This window comes from Mya arenaria, chromosome 14 (assembly GCF_026914265.1).
Source record: "Mya arenaria isolate MELC-2E11 chromosome 14, ASM2691426v1".
NCBI lineage: Eukaryota > Metazoa > Mollusca > Bivalvia > Myida > Myidae > Mya > Mya arenaria.
In genome coordinates this window covers 2,186,189-2,204,362 of record NC_069135.1, presented here as the reverse complement: position 1 = coordinate 2,204,362, position 18,174 = coordinate 2,186,189, and the positions used below count along the sequence as shown (strand labels likewise).

The following is an 18,174-nucleotide window of genomic DNA, read 5'->3' as shown; positions in this document are numbered from 1 at the left end:
TTTGAAATCCATTGTAAATACTTTAACTGTATCAAGACAGACCACTTCGTTTTGAGCCAGAATATAGCAGTCTCGGTTGATTTCGCCGAATAATGAGGACACATATGGTATTGAATTGTTTGCACGGTTTTTATTTGTTTTGTTTTTATCTGACTTAACTGCAGTACACCTTGCTTTGCATATACCTTAATATTTGTTATGTCATTACGGTCGCAATATTATTTCGCAAATACCAATATGGAGATATAAATCATGAGTGTTTACAGTTACCGTAAACAGGCAACACACTAAGAGAGACATTGGTAACTACTCGGTCATTTACCATCGAAAACAACCTCAGATATATGCCAGTACATCAGTTGAACTAGTTCGTAGAAATTTAAATATTGGTATTGATAAATAGTAGTGTTAACGTGTATTTTGATTAATCAAGTTTAAATTGATTGAGAGTAAAGTGTTTAATTGCATAAATAATTAAGATTCCAAAGAGTAAAGTTTTTTAGTTCAACTGTTAAATTGAAATTACTACGCAGTGTAGTTAAACTGTTCAGATTTCTGACATTTTAAACCATACATATACATCCGAGTTTTTTTTCGATGGAAATAGCCGAGGAGTTCCGAAAGTGAAAGAGAGTGCAAGACAAAGAAAGGAGTACCAGTCATTTATGACAATAGTAAAATCAGGTACCTCAAGCTACATGCAACTTTTAGGTTGTTGAATTAAATACATAATAAACACGTACTAGAAAAGCATGCTTAAGCGACGCCATGTTCTGGAATAAAATTATTAAACACTTCTTTACTGTCTTTAATCGGACGAGTTGTCGCATAAAGCAATTTGTTTCTACGTTTGAGAAGAATTTCTCAGAAAATCGAAATACAAACAACTTAAAATAAATAAAAGTATATTTGCTGTTATAAAATGTGTTGAAAGACGCTACACAGAGAGCCTTCCAAGCAGGCGTTGTTATTCTCAGAATAAGCGAATGGATAGCGCTAAAACGGCCTAATGCATTTCTGGTGTCACTGTTGAAGTGTCTTTTGTAATTGATAAACTGAAAGAGATGAGCATCCCAACAGAAACAAAGCAAACACAAGCTACATAAACATCACAAACGGATTCAACATTATTCAATGCTTCATCGATTGTCTAAACAAGACGCCTCACAAAACAACATATTTTTACAGGGTGTATCGCTGAAGGGTTAAGGGTCTTCACCAATATTAAGAAGGTTGGAAAGGTCTAAAAGTTTAAAATTGTTTTTGTATGAAGTTTTTTGAGTGGAAAACACATCCTTTGCAACATATTTTTCTTTCTGCGCATATTTTATGGAACAATATTTTATCTAAGATTTGCTGAAATACCGCCACGATTTTTATGGAAATGTCTAATTAAAAAACAACAACAGAAGAACAAAATCTAGCGTATCAACTGTGACATTCAATCAGATAAAACTTGAGTTTTCAATTGATATATTACCTACCGATTTCTCAATAACTATTGAGGATTTCACTTTGTCGAAATATGACTGGTCAACAGTGTACCCACGGCGAAGTTCGGGCCTCGCCCCATTTTTATGAATTCTCGTCAATGACATCGTACTTTGTTCGCTGAAAGTATCTATAGAATTCCACTTATTTGTTGCTCCTGTAAATTCCTCGATAGGTCCGATGCATTAATCATTACGGGTGCACAAATATCAGCCAAGTTTCGGTTTCAAATAATTCCTGAAAAGTATGATTATGCGAAATGTTATGTCCTTTAGTCCAAGTTAAGATTTTAGTGAGAGTCAGACTTGTATCATAATTGCTCAGTATATCATGAAAGCAGTTTCATGAATAGAATGGAAGCGGAAGACAAGATCATATATAACAAATTGCGTCGGTTTACTTTCACTTGTGGATGTCCAATGCTTTATATGTCACCTTAGTCAGGCACCAGCAGTCATTAACACCAATTGTCTCAAATGGATTATTTCTTTGACATAAAATGTATTAACAAACTATTGTGTGCTAGAATCGTCCAGTACGTCACTTAACGGAATTTTAAAACAAACGATACTTGATAAAACCAAACAGCAAATACAAAGGTCTATAAATGGATCGGTGTAGTGATAATTTAAAACGAATGTCAACATGTCGAGTTACCTTCAGATGTAATTGTAGGCAAGTACCTCCCAGATAATAGTTCTCGGATTGTTGCGACATTTCAACCACCTGGTTATTATCAATCTGGTTATTGAAAAATTTCTGTGGGTACTTAAACTTTCCAAGAAGTATGAGGGAGGTTTTTTTAATATTAAATACAAATAGTTGATCACTGCCTACACACTTACAATTTAATTCCGCTGATATCTTCAATGGCAGTACGCTTTCCTCACGTACATCAAAGTACCGTACAATACAAATTTCAGTTAGAATCAAGGTACTGAACACCTTACAGTACACATAAGTTTATACTAGATGGTGTCGGTAGCGTTGAAAATCAATCTGGGGTCAGTTTCCATGGCAAAAACTGTACTGTGTTCTTTTTGAGAGGCTATTAACGTTAGGGAAATACGTAACTATGGTGTCACATAATATTCTAGCTTTCCTAACGAATTGCAAACTAACTCAGCATTAGCTCTTACGTTTTATTTCCATTTACTGCTTAACAAATCGTTACTTTTTATGAACACTGACATGAACTGACTGACACTGACATGTTTGCTTTTATTTAAATTTCACTTAATGCATTGGACCAGTATCTAAATCATAAATATGTCTTATCTTGTAACTTTTGATGTATCTGGTAATGCAGCCTATAATCTCATTATAACCTATGTTTTAACATTTTAATTAACATGTGATATTATGATCTTGAATATTTTCAGGTCTTTTGTTTGTCTGTTACTGGATTATCTATTATGTCGGAAAATTGCTATCAGCTAGTTTTGTTTGTTTATCATAACCGACTTTAAATAAAGATTATCTTATCCTATCTTATCTTATCTTATCTTATCTTATGAACAAAGCTCAGATCATTTATATCATGGTTTATGTCGTCAAAGACAGACACATATTCGTTTAAAACATTTGCAGGCAAAAATACCGTCATAGTTGAAGACAACTCCTTAAAAGAACACACTCTGCCCAAAGGCAATGACGGACGTTGTTAAAAAAGCTATCGCAGACAGAAAAAGAGCTATTAACTCCCACATCTAACGTCCTCCAGTAGAGCCTAAAGATATGAATTTCTTTCCTAAAATTGATGATCAATTCTTCATACAAAAATCTTAGCCTATAGCCTTGTATGGATAAATGTCACCGAATTATTTGACATCTTTAATATTCCCGAAGTAATATAGCATGGATTACCAAAAAAACACTTCTGCAGGGTAAATGGAAAGATGATTGAAAATAGATTACTGGACGCGCGATGATTCAGACGGACACAATACAGCTAGAGTTGCAAGCTCAGTGACTTCAGCTGAATAAATTTGGACATAGGCTATTGAATTGTTTACACTTTTGTTAATATTATTTTTTTATCTAAATATATCAACTCTATACGATGTAAATTATAATCATTGACAACTGTTTTATTCTTAATTTATACTCTTCTTACTTGGACGAAATTATGTTTAACAGTTTATTAAATCGAAGTGCGTTGAGAATCTTTCAGAATTCTTACAATTAATACTTTCATTTGCGATATGTTGAAAAAAATATCAGGCATTGTATATTCTAAGGATCAGCGAATGGTTTAAAAGCTTCACAACGGTCTAATGCTCTTGTTAATTGGTGTGACTGGTGTCTTTTGTGATTGGTGATCTGCAAGATCATGACAGAAACAAGGCAAACACAAGCTACTAAACATCACCACTGGATTCAACAGCATTCAGAGTTTCATTGATTGTGTTAACAATACGCCGCAAAAGAAACATGTTTCATTTACAAAGGTTCCCAGTGGTGAAATAGACAATGGGTGGGAAAGGCCGAAAAGTAAAACGTTTAAAATTTCCATATATAGTCTTTTTTGAGTATAAATACTTACTTGCTTAGAATTTTACATACTTACATAAAATTTAACTTCATGTCATCTTACTATTACATATCGTACGCTTGACAACAAAAGAAATGTAACAGGGTTTGTTTATACCGTTAATGATACTGACGTATAGTCACGTGATATCATCCGGGAACCTTAAAAACATTATACGCCATCTTTATTCAATCTTTTCTTACTTTTAACCTTTCAAAAAGTATTCAGAGAGTTATTGCCAATGGCTTGGTTGCTTTCTTTGACAATTTGTCCCCGCGTTGGAAGTCAAGTGTATTTAACATTTTTGTTGTTCTTTTGTTGTTCTGTAAACTTTACTCAAAGGGTCAAAATGCCAACTGTTGCATGACATATTTAATTGATCATCAATTCACCTCGTTAACCATCGCATGTGATGTGTTTTACCGTGTTTACAATGATGTATATAACACGAGTGTGCAAAGTGAGGAAGCTATAAGGTTAATAATATGGTAAGATCTACATATACGTTATTGTGGCGTTTGCTTTGTAACATACATTCTAAATGTCCTGATGACTTGGATCCTTGCTCATGATGTCAGTTGCGCCATTAATGACATGTATTTGTGATAATATTTTAATACTATAAAACTATTAATTGTTAATTGCAGGTTGCAGTGTTTTCTTACACCTGCGTACTACCGGGTACTGTGACTATGAATACAGAATACATCATGAAATGAGAATGGTCGTTTATTAACTCTGGTATCAACTAGAATGTCGGCAGCATTCAGCCAAGATTGTGACCAGGACATAGACTATACTAAAGGTGTACCATTACTGGTATTATCATAACAACATGCAGAGCTAGCCTTAAGAGTCAATAAATTTAACGTATGTGACATAACACATTTGAACCATGTTGGTGCTTTTCTTAGTTCCGTTCAAACAGTCACTCACATATCTGAACGGTGACCAAAAGGCAGAGCCTAACCGTGCAATAACTATTATATTGATAAATTATATAATTATTAACCAATACACACGATTGTTATTAAACGTTGCCAATGACAACATGGCATTCAACAATAACTTTAACGACTACTGTCGTGATTGAAAATATACATTTTCGCTGAAGCGCTCGTTTATAATTTCAATAAGACCTATTCACTTGTTGTAATGGTGAATGTTTGTTTACATTTCCAAAAATACAATCACTTCAGTTAGGATTCAATAGAAAACATCCATACATTGATCTTGTATCGTAAACAGGAATTAAGTTTGCAATGTTGTACAATGAACCATATACTGCAGCTCCATGTATCGCGGTGTGCGTTCTACCCTCATTCATGAAAGCTTGCTCGAAAAAAAAAGCACAGATTATAGATAGGGTGCAAGTATATTGTCTGTGGAACGGGGCATGAAGCCGGCAGAGCACATACTCTACACAGTCGGTGCAACATCGTGCATGATGAGTGCAATTTATATTCAACAATGAATAATTAAAAAAAGCCAGGGAAAACAAATCTATCGGATCTACTGTGCCAAGCAATCGGACGAGACACAAGCTTTCATTTAATACATTACTTACTGATTTCTCCTTAATTATGGCGAGTTTCACCTTGTCGAAATATGACTGGTCGACAGTGTAACCGCGACGAAGTTTGGGCCTCTCCTTTCGTCTCTGAATTCTCGACAACGACATGGTTCCTTGTTCACCGACACTAGCTTGATACGGTACTTGATAAATGTTCGTCAATGAGTGATGACTTACAGCTCAATAAAGGAACCCTAAAGTATAGTATGCTTCATCTTTGCTGATGTAAATCCCGTGATTTGTCTGTTGCATTAACCGTTGCGACTGCACAAGCACCGGCCGAGTTTCGTTCACACTGACGCCCTTGACAATATTACCATGGAAAGCATAGCTCTTGAACAGCTATTTCTTTTACTGAAATATGTTTTCACCATTATCAATAAATTTTCCAATAGCATATTCCTCTATGATTTATTATGGTTTGTTTAAAAAAGATCGTCTCTATTTTTAATGGATTTCGTTCAATACTCCATTAGTCATTATAATTATTAAAATATTCCAGTATAAACAAATTACATCGCATCAAAATGCATCATACACTATTGCAGTTTACGTAATGTTCTGTGTTAACACACTTAAACCTGTGTGTACGTCCCCTCTATTGCACGCATACAGCGAAACCTTGCAATTAATCCATCATCAGGCATTATGTGGCAGATCCAGGAACAATGTGATGCTTCATGATAAGATACGGAGATATTTTCCTTTCTACTCCAAAGCCTATTATTTGCCGCAATTTGTCACCGACGCGGGCTTTTACGTGTTTCGTCAATATGTAAGGTCGAAGCTGAACGCAATTTTCACGATCCTACATGCAAACCTAGCCATTATACCAGCGACTCACAATTCTTTTTTTGTATTATCTGGAAAGAACTGATCATATATATGAGCAGGTTGTCACATGAGGCGTCGATTTGGCACTAAAGAAAATCACCAACCGAGTTCAGATACATTCTTTGGGAACATCTTGCTAGATTGGAAATCACGAAGACAGCTAGATTTTTGTCAGGCATTCAGCATTGTTCCTGTATGAAGAATAGCACATACATCGCATTGATGAAAGGTACGGTTTTTATTGCGCTCTGCAACACGCAAGCACCACGTCTTTTCCCTGATTGGGATTGAAACCCTAGAAATTGCCTTAACCATGTATATCAGATTATGTATATATCCAATATTCTACATAGCTCCGAATAAAGGATATCTTTCAGAAATAAATATCCATTAACGACAAAGTCATAGTTTACCTGCGACAAACTGTACTGATAAAATTATTAGCAAAAAAAATGCGTCCGTTGAGAACAATTAACAGAACATCACAAATTGATGGCATAAAAATGACTTAATACCAAACGAAAACAACAATAAATTATTTAAAAGAATGCGATTGAACGGTTACCAGCTTAAGCTTCCTTTATCAAGGGCAGTAATGTCAGGTGCGTCCATATTTCCCGGTTCATTGTTTTGAGTGGAAAACGTCCTCGATTCGGTGAGTATTACCACTGTTTTCTATATGTTTCAACGATAATTTTTAGAAACGACCTTGTGCACCGAATGAAGAGCTCGTTTTCGAAAACGCTTGTTTTAGATCAAAATAATGTCTGTATTAAAATAACTCGTGAAAACAATGCAGGTTCTTACTAGGCTTCCCGACTCACTCATTGTAATCTATTTAAATTTAAAGTTTCATTTCAATCCCTTTAGTTTATCTCCAAGATATTGCCCGGACAAGCACCAATCATGAAAACGGTAAAGGGCAGATTTAGTTGAATTAATACGCATGATATGATTATGGTCCTAGTGCATTGTACTTCCTTTAACTGCCATCTTTACGTTCACCAAGTTGTATTTAAACCCCATCAGGCCCCAATTTCTCGAAACTTCTTAAGTCTCTTACAACAGGTTTAAGCTAATCTCACTATTTTTGTTGTTCCATAAAATGTGTTATATTAACTTCTTAAAGAAATTTTAGAAATTATGTAAAAATAATTTGTATGATTATCAGAATCAACCATTTTTCATTTATCAAAATCCATTTTCATTATGTATTTTGGAATTTATTAATTGAAGTAAGCGACTTAAGCCTATTAAGCTTAAGAAGTTTCGAGAAATCGGGGCCAGGTTGTTTTAAGTTATTCTTTAGACTAGGGTGTGCAAGCATTAAAACAAGATAGTAAAGGAAAGGCAATTCAATAATTGTACATGATATGATTATAGTTCGTGTGCACTGCACGTCCTCTCAATGCAATCTATATACCTTTTTTATTCCCACTGGTAGTTTTTAAGATATGGCTCGGGCAAACACTAATTATGAAAACTATGGTTAAGGGGTTTATACCTATGGTTTTATACCTTTTAAATACCATCGGTAGTTTTGAAGTTATGGCCACGTCAAACACCAATTATGAAAACAATATATAGAAAAGGGGAAATAACTTAATAAATATGCATGATAGGATTATAGGTCTTGTACATAGAAGTTCCTCTCATTGCCATCCATCTATCTATTTACCAAGTTTTGTTTCAAACCTAACAGTAGTTATTCCCGGACAAGAGTATTACAGATGGAAGAAGGGAGAGTATAAAAAAAGAAAATATAAAATAATACTTATGTTGTCCATTGAATTAAGTTCACAGACCGTAAGTTATCAAGTTCCAGCGTGTAAGGTTAAATATGATTTGTAGTCCTTCCCAACAATTTAGTACAGAGCTTAAATTGACTTTAATGATTACACTTCAATTTTGATTCATAAAGTTCAATAGCCAACATTTCATCTAAGCACGGTTTAAACTGCCTGTAGTACTCAGTACGATATATCATCAGAACATGTTGAAAACTTTGTAGCGTTTAAGCCTCAGATAGAAAAGCCATAAGTAAGAACAACTTAATATTGGAAGAAATATCCGCTTTGAGGCCAGTTATGTATGGAAAAGCCTCCCCAAGAAAATAAGGCCATACCGCAACTACCTAGAATATAGAAGGCTGATACACACCTGGACAATTTCCTCTTGCAAATGATCAACGTGCAAATAATCTTTATAACTTATCAATAAGAATAAAATAAGAATTACGATGTGTTTCACTAAACAGATGATATCCTTTGTCTTAAGTACCTCGTAGAAATACTTTCCAAAGATTATTTCTAGCAAGCTAAGTAAAAAAGAAAGCTAATTTATAACGTTTCTTTACAAACTTCACATTACTCTACCATGCTGTATTTACCAATGAACATAATGCTGCTTACAACTTTGCTGTATCAAATGTATATTGCTATTATTGGCCTTAATTTATACTTTTGAAAGAACTAACCATTTTACATTGGTATGTCAACTAGCTGAACCGTGCGCCTGTGGACTGTTCGTACAGCCGGGAAAACTAGTTGACGTATCATTGTATACAGTGCTCTTATCCTGACCATCATATTTCTCCAACATGTAACCCATTTAAAAATATATGCTTTTATTACCAGGCCACCAGATCATTGCTATGTTTTGTTTTGTTAATTATGTTTGTATTCATAGCCCAATGAGCTAATGTTTCTCGTTATCATAAACCCGACTTAAATAAAGTGTTTTGGATCATGTATATCTTGTATCCTGTACAGTACGCTCCTTCACTTAAAAATATCTCTTACTAACGCATGTCAGAAAGTCAAACAATTATGTGACGGCATTATTGTTATGTGTTTTGGTCTATTTTGAGAACCAGGGTAGCCGCAGGTGACATAAGGGCGCTATAAATGTATTTAAGACATCAGCTCGAATGTTTATGTCAAACATAGTTTGTGGATATTCTCCAAGGGTTGTATCTGTCAAGGTTTGTGTAGCTGAGTATGCTGCCTTCAATAGCTATGGAAGTTGCTGTTATTCACCGACATCAAAATGTTCAACATATTTAAGCTTCTTTTGATAGATAAAGCATGCTCTGCAATGTCCCTCCCTCTACAAATATTTTCTTTGATAGTGCTGCTACTCGTCTGCGCTCATTTTATGATCTAACATAATGGTAAACATTAACGAATTCGATTCATCAGTGATACAACCGCACGCGGGAATAAGGCTAAATTTAATACAAAAATATAGCACACAAATGTACATACACTGGGCCGATTATTCAAAACTTTGTGTTGTAAACGTCATCAATCCTTCCTGCATTCAACTCATTAGTGATACTACCTTTCAAGTGCACGGGTGAAAAAGGCTTAAGTTCATACAAAAAGAGCATACGCCTGGCCTATTATTTAAAACTTTGTGTTGTTAACGCCATCAATTCCTTACTGCATTGTTCCAAGATTTGACACAACTTCTTTAGCTGAACTTGTTATATTGGAATATATTAGCACATCATGAACTATTTCACGTTCAAAAGTAATCAACAAAGTCGTTAACCACCCGGTTAACTTTAACAAAGTTTTAAACAATAGCAAAACCCCCCACAAATATAGCAAAAAACCCACAAATATAGCAAAAACCCCCACAAATAATGCAAAAAAACACAAATATAGCAAAACCCCCCACAAATATAGCAAAAACCCCACAAATATAGCAAAAAAAACCACAAATATAGCAAAACCCCCCACAAATATAGCAAAAATCCCCACAAATATAGCAAAATCCCCCACAAATTTAGCAAAAAACCCCACAAATATAGCAAAAGAACCCCACAAATATAGCAAAAAAAACCACAAATATAGCAAACCCCCCCACAAATTTAGCAAAATCCCCCACAAATATAGCAAAAAAAACACAAATATAGCAAAAGAACCCCACAAATATAGCAAAACCCCACAAATATAGCAAAAAAACCCACAAATATAGCAAAAGAACCCCACAAATATAGCAAAACCCCCCACAAATATAGCAAAAAACCCCACAAATATAGCAAAATCCCCCACAAATTTAGCAAAAAACCCACAAATATAGCAAAATCCCCCACAAATATAGCAAAAAAAACACAAATATAGCAAAAGAACCCCACAAATATAGCAAAACCCCCCACAAATATAGCAAAAAACCCCCACAAATATAGCAAAACCCCCCACAAATATAGCAAAAGAACCCCACAAATATAGCAAAACCCCCCACAAATATAGCAAAAAAAACACAAATATAGCAAAATCCCCCACAAATTTAGCAAAAAAACCCACAAATATAGCAAAAGAACCCCACAAATATAGCAAAAAAACCCCACAAATTTAGCAAAAAAAAACACAAATATAGCAAAAAAACCACAAATATAGCAAACCCCCCCACAAATATAGCAAAAAAAACCACAAATGTAGCAAAACCCCCCACAAATATAGCAAAACCCCCCCACAAATATAGCAAAAACTATATTTCAAAAGTGATTTAATCCCCAATTGGACGTTTATTTTGTCATCATTATAACTGACAAGTACTATGGAACATATCCGAAGTACTTCAGAGACATGAGTGTCTACGATCAATTGCATCAGAAATATTACAATGATAATATGTCAATAGACAAAGTTCAACGTTACGTGACGGCCAACACTTTCTCCATCAAATATGTATTTTTAAGTTCGGACAAGTATGCCAGGGTATCTTCAAACCACTGAAATTTGATTGTCTCCCTAGTGAACGTGAGAAAACGTAATAGCAGATATACAAACTGACGGCGCTAGAGGATTCCTATAAGTTGAACCATTAACATCGACATTGCTTCTGAATTTTTATCCTAAACGACTTCTCGTTTGTATATGATTAACCTTCTGTATTTTAGGTCGGTGATTCGTTTAATGCTAAACCTATATTTTCAGAAGTATCAAATGGCAGAATATTTATACTCTATCTATAACAGGCAACATCAAGTGCATATTAACCAGCGCATGATCCTGCTGATTATAGAGGTAAACATGTGCTCAACAAAATTGCATTAAATTAACAAAGTTAACCGATTTTAATTTTCAAATTTTTGCGTTATAATTCCCGTGGGCGCACGAAAGCCCCTAATTCAATATGAAGCAAGACAGAAACGCCCACGTCTGTGTCTGGTATGAATTTCTGAACGAATGTTTAATTCATGAAGTGCGGTTTTGCTACTGTAAAACATCATTTTAATTGTAAACGCGCCAGAGAAAAAAATATGAACATCAGAAAAGAACTCGATAAGATATTACGTGGTCTGAAATTATATCTCGAATAAAGATATGTTTTGGCAAGTACAGAAAGGAATACGTGTGTTTGTGGCTAATTTAAGTTTTTCTTGTCTAAATTATTACCAACCGCAATATTTTTAAACTGCAACAGTTTATATTGAACATGACCACACCGTTCCGAGGGACGACATAACTATATTTGTCAGAGAAAAAAAGCTGCGTTGATATTAGATAGCATATGGAGCACAGAACATACTCGAATCGCAAAATAAGGGATGAGATGTAGCCTTCAATTTTCCAGACCCGATATCCATAAGTATAATAATAATATTGATGGTACACCTTTTTGTACACACCTATTAAGTAATGTACAATAATATACACCCACTTACATGGTTTGTACAAACAAAAACATTATTTCGATATTTCCAAGGGTGACAACTCTAGGAGTTATATTAGCAGACATCTGGCTGAGTCTCCCTTTGAGAGCAACTGTAGAGCATATTGTACAAGGGTTTATACACCTACCTTTCGCGGCACGGACAGGTAGTTGCCATTCCAGCTTGGGGACACTCGATCAGCGGAGCTTTCTGAAATGTACATAGTCCGGTCATTACCTTGTACCATTATAGATGCACGATTAAGTGTATATCAATTACTGATACATGTATAAATTAATGAATAGTGTTAAATATTTACATCATCCGTGACAAAACAAGAAATTAACTAGAATTGTTCCTACAGAGCACCGATTTACCCTTCATTACACATATACCGTTTTGAAAGTATTATAATTATCTGGAGTGTTTTTGTGAATGAGAAATAACAAAGAACCATAATTCTGAACACATATTTCTTCTTTAAGGGTCGACAGCGATGCAAAAGTCGATTGAGGGACCAAAATTTTAAATGTTATAAAAAACCAACTTCTATTTAGTTTTGAGGTTCAATATTTAACAAGCCTGACTCATATATATGATGCAAAAGCTGTAATTAGGAGCATTTTTTACGAAAGAATGTTTGATCAGATTTCCAATAAAAAAGCATTTACGCTCTCCCGAAAATGTCTTAAGACAAAAAGAATATGTTTGTCAGTCAAATGTATTGAAACTGTCCAATCATCAATGTCTTGTGGTTTTGTGTTGATTGCAGCTATTTTAAAAAAGATATATGATTTTTGTAACCCGGAAATGAATTTCATCCGCGAAATTTCATTATTTTTCTAAATAACTTTCTTGTTTGACAAGACTTCATCAATATCTCTCAAGACATTGTTAAATAAGTAGTCTGGGGCATTTTGACATAAAACGAAGTACTAATGTCGACAGACTTTTCCGTAATAATGTGAATGCCAAACATGTCGCCAATAATAAATGTTTCACTCCCCAAAAAGATAGTACATCAAAGCCAAATAAAACATGCATTTTTTAAACGTTTTAGTTTTTGACTTTCCCCACCTACTTTTGCATCGCCACCGGCCCTTAACTATCATCTAAAAATGATGACGGGTAATCTGTGAAAAAATGAACAAATCCCCTGAATGTTGTTTGAGGAGTGTGACACGTAAGGCACAGCGTGGCAGGCTAGAGCAACCATATACGCCTCCAAGCTTTTGTAAGGGCATATTATTAAACGAACATAGATAATTATTATAGAATTTTATCACGCCTCCAACATAAATAACGCAACGCCATTGGTCCAGGGCTGGTACTGCGGTGACCCCATATTTTTCCATATTGGGTCACCAAATTAATATCGTACTTAAATAGCGTCTATTTCCCAATTTCGATGAATAAAAGAAACATTTAAACATGTAAACAGATTGTCGTCATGATATTTACGTTATGGGGTTAGTATGTGACCCGATATACGGGACGCGAGAAAACTAAATTATATCACTTCCAAGCAGAAGCTCATTCCTGAATTGTAACTAATTTCATCAAATGTTTAAGCCCAGTCTCTTATGTTTGTTGATATTGAACAAGTGACTATGTGATGATTACTGTGTGCGATCTGCTGTATAAGTCCTGCTTGCATTGTATTTTCTGGTTACCATGTGACTATGATGTTACAACACAAGACATTGGTGGATAATTGGTCACCTTTAGTGATCATGTGACTTTGATGATGCAGCACTAGACCTGGGTATGTGGTTCGTCATCTCTAGTGATCATATGACTATGATGTTGCAACACTGGACCTTTGTATGTGGTTCGTCATCTCTGGTGATCATATGACTATGATGATGCAGCACTGGACCTGGGTATGTGGTTCGTCATCTCTGGTGATCATATGACAATGATGATGCAGCACTGGACCTGGGTATGTGGTTCGTCATCTCTGGTGATCATATGACTATGATGTTGCAGCACTGGACCTGGGTATGTGGTTCGTCATCTCTGGTGATCATATGACAATGATAATGCAGCACTGGACCTGGGTATGTGGTTCGTCATCTCTGGTGATCATATGACTATGATGATGCAGCACTGGACCTGGGTATGTGGTTCGTCATCTCTGGTGATCATATGACTATGATGATGCAGCACTGGACCTGGGTATGTGGTTCGTCATCTCTGGTGATCATATGACTATGATGATGCAACACTGGACCTGGGTATGTGGTTCGTCATCTCTGGTGATCATATGACTATGATGTTGCAGCACTGGACCTGGGTATGTGGTTCGTCATCTCTGGTGATCATATGACAATGATGATGCAGCACTGGACCTGGGTATGTGGTTCGTCATCTCTGGTGATCATATGACTATGATGATGCAGCACTGGACCTGGGTGTGTGGTTCGTCATCTCTGGTGATCATATGACTATGATGATGCAGCACTGGACCTGGGTATGTGGTTCGTCATCTCTGGTGATCATATGACTATGATGATGCAACACTGGACCTGGGTATGTGGTTCGTCATCTCTGGTGATCATATGACTATGATGATGCAGCACTGGACCTGGGTATGTGGTTCGTCATCTCTGGTGATCATATGACTATGATGATGCAGCACTGGACCTAGGTATGTGGTTCGTCATCCCTGGTGATCATATGACTATGCTGATGCAACACTGGACCTGGGTATGTGTTTTATCGCAGATGTTTGACGAAGAGTTAGCGAGTTGTAATGTTGCAAAGTCAGAAACATGTAAATGCTGCCGAGGCGTTCCGCGCACTGTATTACACATAAGACGCCTTATCAAGCTACAGACAGAACACTCTTATCACAATGTTCCCATGAAGCAGCATTATGTTTCCACAGAATATCAAAATGTTTATATGGAGTATTTTTGTTTCCGTAGAGTATTATTATGTTTCCATGGAGTAACACAATGCTTCCACGGAGCGTTGTTATGTTTGCATAGAATATCAAAATGTTTATATGGAGTATTTTTGTGTCTGTAGAGTATTATTATGTTTCCATGGAGTAACACAATGCTTCCACGGAGCGTTGTTATGTTTGCATAGAATATCAAAATGTTAACATGGAGTATTATAATGTTTCCATGGAGCGTTATTTTGTTTCCATTCAGTTACAATGTTTCAATAGAGAATCATGTTTCCATGGATTATAATAATTTTTCCATGGAGTATCATAATATTTTCATAAAGTTTCATGTTTCAATAGAATATCATTTCCTTTCCATTGAAATATTATTATTTTTCCACAGAGTATTTTAATGTTTCAATGGTGATATAATGCTTCCATAGTGTATCATGTTTCCTTGGAGAATCATTATGTTTCCATGGAGCAATCTATGCAAGCTATCAACACTGAAAAATATAAACTACGGTACAACCAACGTTTAAAAAATAATTCAACCCACCAACATCGTCGTTTCCCCGATCAGTGTTAACAACGACATCCGGGACGTTACGGAACATTTCCGGAGATACCCGAGGTGACGGAAGGACGTTAAGGTAACTGTCGCTGACAGACGTCGTCGGGATAAGGCCGTTTATTGCTACGTCATTGACGGAGGCTGATAATGAGCGGCCACGCAATTTGACGTCCCTGACGCTCTGTAGATGAGCGAGGTTAGCTGTGATATCAGCGGTCTCACAGTCTAGGCTTCTAGCTCGATGACTCTCGAACACACTGAAAGTATAGTACAATAACTTTAAATAACAGGACTGGAGATGGTGTAGGATGAAAGCATAATCTTGATTCATATGAGTGGAAAGTGTACTCAGTACTTATAGGTTTGTCTCGTCGAACGATATTTAGCCCTTAGTCGAACGCATCGGTTGGAGGATAAATCAATGTTGAGCGCATACTAAATGGAGCGACAAAATCCTGTTAATATGCAATAGGCATAATGGAATGGAATATATACATACATTGTCTAAATGGATGTTTTCAACAGCAAAACAATATCTAGAATCTAAATGGTTATTTTTCCGCATTTTATTTGAAACAACCCAGAAATTATACTGAATTAAAGTTGGAAAATAAAACGCAGCTGTGACAATCGATGTTTCATTACAATTCCTACATAACTGCTATTAATCGTGACTTTAACAATGCAGCTATGCTGACTGAGGTATCTAATGTTATGCCGCAATCGTGCGCACAATCTTTCCAGTCATAAACGAACTAACGATCGTGCAGCTTATTGTACAATCAATAGGTTATCTTTTGGTAAATATGCACATACAAAATTTTAGGTCAACATTAATTATTGAAAACATATTGACCGATTGATACATTTTGGCTTATCTTAACCAAACAAAATCATTAACCAGATTTACACACTTGGCTGCTGGTCCTTTATGGCATTTGCCGGAGCACTGTATATACTGGACCTGGGAACAATAAATCCTACTCCCAGACTGGACAAAGTCACATTAAATCTCATTGATATTTAGGACTTAAATCTACACAATTTTCAATGTTTTGCGTATGCTTTGTTAATTGTATCCAGAAGTTAGTCCATGTACTCTATGCTTCGGTAGAACACATTCCAATTGAAGCTAAAATGCACTTGACGTAATTCTAGATCCGGCATACATACCAAAGTAAATTCACAGAAAAACCCATCTCCATTTAAAGCGTTTTAATTTTCTAAAATGAAAAACAAGTAATCCGAGTAATTTTCTATCTATTGAAACCGCTATTAAGGTGACTTGAAGTTCTGGCTAGATAATTCAATGAGAATTCTCATTTCAGCGTTGAATGCGATTGCTCATACAAGTTTAATTGCAGCAAGATATTTGACTTCCATGTTTGCTTGCATAATGCAAATATCAGCGAAGTAACGGACTCATTTAAAAGCATTTGTGGCATTGTTCAAAAGGACCTGCGAGATAAATATGACCTTTAGACTTCCTAGGAGAGCGGTTCGTAATCTAGAAATTTATCATGTTGCACAAGCGGAAATTAAAAACAGCAGCATTGGCATTAAAAGATCAAGTACAACGTGTTCAAAGCGTTCGTGTGTAAGTATATAAAGTAGGAATATCGGACTTCTTCATCGGTAGCTTACACAATTAAGGCATGTCGTGCAAGGCCATATAAAGCTCATTCCGAATACATGCGGCGCACTGTAATGCATGAAGCCTTTCCGCATTAACGCGGGGCCTGGTAACGCACAAATTTCATTCCGCGTACATGCAGCGCACTGTAACCAATAACGCTCATTCCACATACATCCGGCACACTGTAACGCATGAAGCTCATTCCGCATTCACACGGCGCACTTTAACGCATGAAGCTATTTCCGCATTCACGCGGCGCACTGTAAAGCATGAGCTCATTCCGCATTCACGCGGCGCACTGTAACGCATGAAGCTCATTCCGCATTCACGCGGCGCAGTTTAACGCATGAAGCTATTTTCGCATTCACGCGGCGCACTGTAACGCATGAAGCCATTTCCGCATTCACGAGGCGCACTCGCGGCGCACTGTAACGCATAAGCTATTTCCGCATTCACGCGGCGCACTGTAACGCATAAGCTCTTTCGGCATTCACGCAGCGCACTATAACGCATAAGCTCTTTCCGCATTCAGGCGGCGCACTGTTACCCATGAAGCTATTTCCGCATTCTCGCGGGGCACTGTTACCCATGAAGCTATTTCCGCATTCACGCGGCGCACTGTAACGCATAAGCTCTTTCCGCATGAACGCGGCGCACTGTAACGCATAAGCTCTTTCCGCATTCACGCGGCGCACTGTAACGCATAAGCTCTTTTCGCATTCAGGCGGCGCAAGGTAACGCATAAGCTCTTTCCGCATTCACACGGCGCAATATTACCCATGAAGCTATTTCCGCATTCACGCGGCGCACTGTTACCCATGAAGCTATTTCCGCATTCACACGGTGCACTGTAACGCATGAAGCTATTTCCGCATTCACGCGGCGCAATATTACCCATGAAGCTATTTCCGCATTCACGCGGCGCACTGTTACCCATGAAGCTATTTCCGCATTCACACGGTGCACTGTAAC

At 36.5% G+C, this 18,174-nt stretch overlaps 1 protein-coding gene across 8 annotated transcripts in view; it reads right to left on the bottom strand.

Moving 5' to 3' along the window:
• LOC128218214 (pleckstrin homology domain-containing family G member 7-like) overlaps positions 1 to 18,174 on the bottom strand; it is a 187,691-nt gene that overhangs the window by 70,252 nt on the left and 99,265 nt on the right. For all 8 annotated transcript variants that reach the window (XM_052925815.1, XM_052925816.1, XM_052925818.1 and 5 more), the window contains 2 exons: positions 15,552 to 15,823; positions 12,245 to 12,306 (listed from right to left, as the gene is read on the bottom strand). In XM_052925815.1, coding sequence (XP_052781775.1) covers positions 12,245 to 12,306; positions 15,552 to 15,823 — 334 coding nt within the window. The remainder of the gene's footprint in view (positions 1 to 12,244; positions 12,307 to 15,551; positions 15,824 to 18,174) is intronic.